Source organism: Taudactylus pleione, unplaced genomic scaffold (genome assembly GCF_031769625.1).
Source record: "Taudactylus pleione unplaced genomic scaffold, aTauple2 ptg000329l, whole genome shotgun sequence".
Lineage (NCBI taxonomy): Eukaryota > Metazoa > Chordata > Amphibia > Anura > Myobatrachidae > Taudactylus > Taudactylus pleione.
Genome location: NW_028284730.1, coordinates 7,407,229 through 7,415,698, shown reverse-complemented (window position 1 = coordinate 7,415,698; position 8,470 = coordinate 7,407,229). Strand labels below are relative to the sequence as shown.

The 8,470-nt window shown below is 41.8% G+C and overlaps 1 protein-coding gene across 1 annotated transcript; it reads right to left on the bottom strand.

Annotated features, from left to right (window-relative positions):
- Positions 1–327: 327 nt before the first annotated feature.
- On the bottom strand, positions 328–6,958 carry NEFM (neurofilament medium chain). Its single transcript, XM_088443374.1, has 3 exons — positions 5,872–6,958; positions 4,768–4,892; positions 328–2,575 (listed from the first exon to the last, which is right to left on the bottom strand). The coding sequence occupies exons 1-3, from the start codon at positions 6,907–6,909 to the stop codon at positions 880–882; spliced, it is 2,859 nt and encodes a 952-aa protein (XP_088299500.1). The 5' UTR covers positions 6,910–6,958; the 3' UTR covers positions 328–879.
- Between the last annotated feature and the right edge of the window lie 1,512 nt (positions 6,959–8,470).

The window sequence follows — 8,470 nt, the reverse complement described above, 5'->3', positions numbered from 1 at the left end:
AATTGTAATTTTTGTCGCTTCGTCAATTGCACACCATTGCTACTGCCATTTTGAGAGCGTAATCCATATTCATGAGAATACAGCCAATAAAATAACTACGATATAGTGACATCACTAATCCATAAATTAAATTTAAAAGCAGTGTTCTCATAAATATTGGTTCGGACCTTGAAAGAGCAAGTTGCATTCTGATTCATTTTGGGTATGCCCACAAAATGCTGGTTGCTTTTTCAGGAATCCAATACAATCCACTAAATGGTTACCGCCAATTTTTTAAAGGGGATCCAGTGAAAAAAATAATCTCAGATAATAAGACACAATGCACTATTTCCAATACAACCTTTTATTGAGCAAGGTTTGTTTTTACATAAACTGACAGTTAGCTATGGTAAACTCGTTCAGGTTCTCCCATGACCTACAGTCTGTTAATTGCACCAGTGAGGTAAACTTAAGGATAGGTTTCTTTTATTAAGGCGAGAAAACTTCTGTTTCCTGGTCCCCACCCTCCCCTTTTTTGGCTCAGATGGTTCTTTGCATAATTCAGCTCAGGACTTTCAAAAAAAAATCGCTAACCTTGACCCAGACCCACAACAACTTAGGAATCGCTCATCTCTGTTCTTTCTTTCACAAATCATGCAGTATTTTTTGTTTTAGTTGTTTTGTGAATACCCGAAGTTGTGTGGGAAGGGCACATCTAGAGCTTGCATGCATTTCCCCACCCAGAGTATTGCACAGAAAGTAATATTACAGTGTCTGGAGCCCCCACCCCACGAGAGAACCCCTTCTGCTTGAAGCCCATTGGAAGCTGTCACTTTACATGCAGTTTATCTTATGGCTTTATCAGTTCTGCTGCTTGCTGGAAGTATTATGATTATTTTCTCACTTATCTTCAGTGACTTCCTTGACCACTGCATGTGATGTGACTTTCTCCACCTTCTTTGTAGATATCACCTTCTCCTGAATGGTTTCTTCCTGTTCCTCTACTTTTTGAGTGACTGTGACTGACTTAGTGATGTATTTGGTACCATCCTCACCCTCACTGGTTGTGGTCTCAATCTTTTTGGTGATTACAACAGTTTGCTGGCTCTTAGAGCTGTCCTTATCTTCTGAGGGGCTGTCATCCAGACCATTAGTAACTAAGTCTTTGTCTTTGCTCTCTTCCGTTTCCTCCTCTACATCTCCATTTACTGCTATATCTTCTTTCCCATCATCCCTAGGGCTGCTTTCTTCTTCTTCTTCCTGTTCTTTTTCTGTCCCTACAGATGCAGCTTTGGATACAGTGACGGTCTCCTCCACACTTTTCTCTTCTGGGGTTTCTGCTTTCTCCTCCTCTGTTTCAGCTTTGTCTTCATCCCCTCCAGCTTCCTCATCTTCTTTGGCATCTCCTTCCTCTGCCTCTTCCTTCTCCTTTTCCTCATCTGTTTCTCCTTTCTCTTCTGAACTTTCAGCTACCTCTTTCTGTTCTTCCTCTTCTGCTGCCATTTCCTCTGTTTCTTCCTCTCCCTTCTCTACCTCCTCATTATCTCCACCCTCTTTATCTTCCTCAGTGTCCTCTTCTGCTGCCTCCTCCACTGCTGCCTTTACCCTTACAATTTTAGTCTCCACAATAGGTTCTTCAATTACTTCATCTTCTTGTGTTTCCTCAACTGCCTCTTCTTCTGCCCCTTCTGCTTCCTGCTCAGTGTCTCCCTCCTCTTTTTCCCCTTCTTCTTCTTCCTTTTCCTCTTCTTCTGCTTCTCCACCTTCTGCCTCTCCGCCTTCTTCTACCCCACCTTCATCCTCCCCAGCTTCTTCCTCCTCACCTTCTTTCTCTCCACCTTCTACCTCCCCACCTTCTTCCTCCTCACCTTCTTTCTCCCCACCTTCTACCTCCTCACCTTCTTCTTCTGTTTTTACTTCTTCTTTGTCCTCTTCTTCTGCTTCCTCTCCTTCCTTATCTCCATCATCATCTCCCTTTTCTCCCTCATCTTCTTCTGTCTTTTCCTCCCCCTCAACTTCTTCCTCTGCTTGCACTTCAGCTTCCTCCTGTTCTACTGTCTCTTCTGCATCCTCTCCCTCTTCCCCTTCCTCTTTCTCTCCCTCCTCTTCTACCTCTTCCTCTGCTTTATCTCCCTCCTCTTCATCGCCTTTCTCTTCCTCTTCTGCCTCTTCATCCCCTTTCTCTCCTTCTTCTGCCTCTTCCTCTTTTTCCTCATCTTCTTCCCCAGGTGCTGCTGCCTGTACAGATGATTCTACAGCTGCTACAATCTCCTCTTCAACCTCACCCTCTTCTTCCTCCTCCACCTCCTCCTCTTTTTCCTCCTCTCCTTCATCTCCATCCATAAGGCCTGAAGCAAACTCTTCTGCCATAGCAGCCAACGCAGCTTCCATGTCTGACTTCTCATCTTCGACTTTGGTCTCCTCAATGATCTCCTCCACAAACTTGTGCTGCACTTTTACCCTAGGAGGCTCTGCTCGTGATTGCTGTACTCGGGTGGAGCTAATTGTGATAGGTGCCTGCCTATGTGGAGTTGAAGGACCTGTTGGCATGCCAGAGAATGTGCTGAATCGCGTTTCTTCTCCCTCAAGAAGTTTCCTATGGAGAAAAGGGATAAACATAAGGACATACTCTCTTTTGAGTTGAAATGAGCAAATATGCAAAACCACTACACTTATCTACTGTACATCCATTAAAAAAAGAATATATGAATTGCATGACACTATAAATAATACCTGTGAAACAAATAAAGAATATTTCTGATATTTTAGATCAGTGGGCCAGGCAACTCTTCACCCCTCTTGAGACTTTTTTGGTACATCACTTTCACTTACCATCTCCACGGAGTCTATTAAATTACTATATTATTTTTATTTCATTATATCTTTTTATATTATTGAAACTGCAATAATGTAATGACTTACTTTAAGCGCATAATTATAACAAGAAAAGATAAATAAAATTTTATATTTAATGAAAACTAGACATATTGGGTATTTTTTAATATTCCTAGTATATTTAGTGCATGCTAACACTAATAATATCTTATCATGCTCCTAGAATACATTATCAGAATACTGGGAGTCTTTTTCTTAATCATAGCATATTTAAACCTTGACACAAAAAAACCAATGGTGAACGATAACCCATAGCATCCACATATATCATATTTCATCTATATGGCTACTAGTACAAGCTGGTAAGTGATTGATTGCACATCATGGGGCTGTTACAATGTTGAGCGTATATCTGTTGGCCAGATAAAATGTGCGTGTTTTTGCACAGAGCATCCCCTGGAACAGATCATACCCAAGTGCAGACAATACAGACTGTGCAGCATTTCAGTCACATTTGCACTTGCACCTGAGCATTCACACGTAGGCAAAGGTCAGAGTGGGCATGTCAGTGGTACTGTGAGCTACGCAGAGTTGGATGGCAACATATATATGCCTGTTTCCAGGGGTATCATTTGAATGGAGCATAGGCTGGTGTAAAGTCAGCACTAATGACGATGATAAGTGGTAAACTAAGTGCACTAATAGGAACAGGCATCACCACAAAGCTGCATGCAACTCTGCATATGGGTGACTATACACAAATATTTCCATATACGCTACAGCAAAATTGTGTTCCTCTCTGCACTTTATGTATTTTTATACTAAATATATATTATTCGAAATTTTTGTGAGGATTCTTTTATTGTTAGATTTTATATACCCATGATACCATGACTATACCTACTGTCTATCAGTACATATTTTACGGTAGACCCAATAATGTACTGTGTTATTGCAGTGGCTCCCAAACCTTTTGGAATCATGGCACCTTAGAGTGCCAGCTTTTTTTTCACGTCACCCCATCGGTTAAATGCTTCTTATTGAGAAATTCTGCAAAAATAACTAAATTAAGAATAAAATGAGCTAACCTGTCATCCTTAGGATCAGTAATGTGGTGGTGGACAGGGTTGAGATTCTGTTTGTCCAAATATTTCATGATTGGCAGCCACTATTGCATATCACATGGACCATAAAGAATTTGATTGGTCCTGGGCCACCAACCAGAGGCATCACTGCAAGTAGCCTGCAGCCCTCCATGGCACCCAGTTTGGGAACTACTGGGTTATTATGTCTTTCTGTGATGTTTTCTCTACATAGCAAATTCATGTGACTTGTGTACTTTACATGCTTTGAAATTTATTTTAATTTTGTAGACTTATTTGCACTGCTCATGTACAGTATTACTGGGCTTTATCATGCAAACATAAAATCAATGCTTTTTTTCTTGAATTGGTCTAAAGACTAATATCAGCTACACATGCCCTCCTTGTTTTGCAACACTTATATTATAATTAGTGTGATAACTGATTTATTCTTACATTCTAGCTTTGTTTGTTAGTCTACAGCTTTTTTATCCTGTGTAATGTAATTATAGGAAGAATTGTTTTGTGTCATTAACATATTTATGCAAATTTGCATTAGAACAACCACAATGTATTAGTTTACATTACAATGTTTAGTATTTGATGTTTTATTCTGGGATTCCCTCAATGTACTTGTACAGATATTTCTATATGAAGATGATTTTACTTTGTTTTATTCTGTATATTACTTTGGGGTCCATAACCAGCTCAGCAGGAGATAGATTTTTTTTTCTAGGGTTTCCTGTATTTCTTGGATTTTTGGATTGCATGATATGTTATAGTCTGACGTTGCCTCTGAAAGTTTATCCATCCTGATGCTGTCTGCAGCCTCTGCAGTGCTATTAATATTCTGCTGGCTCTGCCCTCGTACCTGTATGCAGCGATTTCTATATCCAGAGCCATCTTGACATTGAGAAGATCCTGGTATTCTCTTAGGTGGCGGGACATCTCCCATTTTGTTCCTCTCAGCTCGTTGTCCAGCTGCTGGATGGTTTCCTATGGGAGGGAGGAACCCAGTGAAGAGAACTCACAGCTTCACAGAGATGTGACAATAGTAGAATCCTAAACAGCATATCTGAAACACTGCACCCTATACATATACTGTCATATTGCACCAAACACACAGTCAACCACACCCCCTATATTAGATGCTTTCACACTTAAATGCACAAACTGTCTCATTGCACCAAGGTCTGAGACAGCTATTGTAACCCACTGAGAGCCAGATAAATCTACAGCGCACCACGCCTCCTACCCTTGTACAGTGTTCCAATACATGCTTTGTCATTGTACCACACCCTAACTACAGAACGGTCATAATGCGTCACATTGTCCCCCCACACACTCCCCCTACATAGCATAATGTAGCAACACTGCGTCACATGATTGCACACACACAATATCGACCTGCACCACACCCCCTACACAACACTGACACGTGTTACTGCAGAATATGCAAGGAAAAGCGCAGTGCGCCCTCTGGTCAAACACATGTGCAGCTATAACCCCACAAATGACACACATACGTGGGAACTCCTGCCTTGCAAAACTTCTGGCTTGCACGGGTCTGATGTTTAATAACTTATTGGTTGCAACTTGCATATTACAAAAAAATTATACCAATATGGTAAATCTGGGCGTGCAAGTAAAAAAGTACATTTTATTTAACGGTTAACAATGTATCCAGCTCACAGTAATTACAATATATATATATATATATATATATATATATATATATATATATATATAGCTAGCTACGGTCACCTTTTAATCCCAAAAAGTAACTGTGCTTTAACCTACAGTACTTTAATGCAAAACTGCAAACTCTAATCTGCACTAACAAGACAGAACAACGCTGAGCCACAACATCCACATTAGCCTATAGATTATTACATTCTGCGTTTCAGCACCACGGACAGCTCAGTCCTATATTCCTATACTGTATCTGTGCCTAGAGCCTAGTAAACTGACTTACCTGGTAACTGGTCAAGTCGAGGTTGTGTCTCTCCTCAATGTCGTTCAGCTGCCTCTCCAGCGACTCTTTGGTGCCCCGGACAGACTCCAACTCCACGCTCTTGCTGTGTAATTGCCTCCTGTACTCCCCTATCTCGTCCTTGGCAGACCTAATTGCCTCCTTGTTCTGCTCCGCTGCTTCGGTGAGCTGGGCATATCTGTTTTTAAAGACTTCCTCTGTTTGGATCATGTTACTGTTAGAGTGCCCCTCCAGCTGGGAGCGGATTTCCCTCAGAGCAGAAGCCAGGTCTGTCTTCTGGAAGTCTTTCCTCTCTACTGTGATGTGTGATGCCTGGATCTGAGCCAGCAGCTCGCCTACTTCTTCTTCATGGTTGTTATTGAGGAAGGCTATCTCTTCCTGCAGGGACTGCACCTTCTTGTCCAACTCCACCTTTATCAAGGACGTGTCATCTATGTCCTTCTTCATGGACCTAATGGTGGCCTCTGTTTCGTCCCTGATCCGAGCCTCTTCTTCATACCTCTCCTTCAGTCTCTGGAGGTCTTCTTCTAAGTGTTCAGAGTCCAAGAGGATCTGCGCCTTCTCGTGGTGGACTTGCTCCAAGTTGGAGCGCAACTCCCTCAGGTCCTGCTCATAGATGTCACCCAGTTGGCTGTACCCGCTTTGCTTTTGCCTTAGGGCCTGGATCTCTGCCTCAATCTCCTTGTTCTGCTGCTCCAGGTAGTGGACCTTCTCAATGTACCCAGCGAAACGATCGTTGAGTCCCTGTAACTGCTCCTTCTCGCTGGAGCGCACTTGCTTCAGATCCCCATTGTACCCAGCGGACTGACTGACATCCAAACTGTCACTGGAGCTGAAACCTCTGGGGATTGTTAGGTTGCTTCTCTTATAGGAGGAGGATATGGTGCTAGGCGAGCTGCGGGACCAGCTCTGAGACCTGAACCCGCTGGATGGGGAACTACTGGTCCGGCTGTAGCTGGACCTGATCTCTGCCATCCTCCTATAAGAGGGGCTACCTAATGTGTCCAGAGAGTAGCTCATGCTGGAAGACTTTCTAGTGTGTGTGTGGCTCACAGCGAAGGATCAGCTTTCTCCAGCCCTTTATATAGCCCAAGAAGATCAGCTAACACGGCAGGAACCGGCTCTCTGCTCCCTGATTGATCTGCTGCTGGATGGGAGGGATCTTTGCCTGGTCTACACGTGGGATGAAATTTCCTTCGTTTAGTGCTGTGCCCACCCCTCCCCCCTTTCAGTGTGCAGATGGCGGCTGATCTGGAAGGTGCAGTGAAATTTGCTCACAGCCTACCCAGCATATCAACCGTTCCTTGCACACATGGCCAGCATGCTCCTGATTATCCTGTTAGATTAAAGCAATCTGACTTTATATCATGCGCCCTGTTTCAATGAACTGTATTCACATTGCAAACGGCACATATAGAATATACTTGTACATTCTCCTGCTTTCTCTATACTGTATGTCTGCTTGCAGGCTGTATTACTTTTAGAATATCATTATATATATCTAAACTGTTCTCATGTGAGTGTAATTGTAAAGCAGCCCTGTTCATTCAGAGCTGTGTTCAGCACCTTGGATAGGGACATCCCTGGTATCTCTGGTGTAATTGATGAGTTGTTTGTTGCAATCCATTCATTACACGTGTGCATAACAGTATTCATGCATCTGAAAACATCGGCATCAAGTTCCCTATCGTGATTACCGAGGGCGATATACTGAACATGTGGGCGATAATCTGACGTCGTGTTTGTCCTGCAGAAAGTTACCATGGGTCAGGCACAGCCAACAAATACACTAATATGATCAGACGACACATCTTTTTGTGTCACCTGTCTCCTTCTAAAAGTCATTTCCTTCCTACTTGATAATGGGTGGGGTCAGGGCCCCTATCAATTTAACATTTTGAAAATATGAAGAGTTACACACAATAGAATAAGACTTCAGGGTAGGTCTGGGCATCTAGCAACCCTATAGAATTAAATAAAACTCCCACTAACCCTTCATCTCCCAAAGTGCTTGATGTGTAGCGTAATGCTGTTCCAGCATTTTTATATAGAGGTCCCCAGGCAGAGGTAAGCGCAGGGTGTGTTACAGATGTCTTTTGTACAATATGAAGACACGCACTACAAATCCTAGCATTATCGGTTATATATATTTTGTAGACCATGTTTAAATGTTTTAAACTAAAGGTTTAAAACATAAAGAAAATATATATACACTTGAGTACGTGTGTGTGTATATATATATGTGTATATATATATATATATATATATATGTGTGTATATATATATATAAACATGTGGTTTCTTAAACCATTGAACGATTGACACATATAATGAACCTCACAATCATGACATTTGGGTGGTAGGGGCTTGTAGAATTTACTGTAAACTAGCCATCTAGTTTTATACTGTTGCTATATATAGATAGATAACTTTGAAGATCTAAATTTTTGCATCTCTTCACACAAACACTAATGCTATACAGAACTACATTGATTTTCACGTATCCTCTACCAATCTATATTTATGATATATATTCTATCCTGTGTACAGCAGAAAAAAATGTACTGTATAATATTCACAG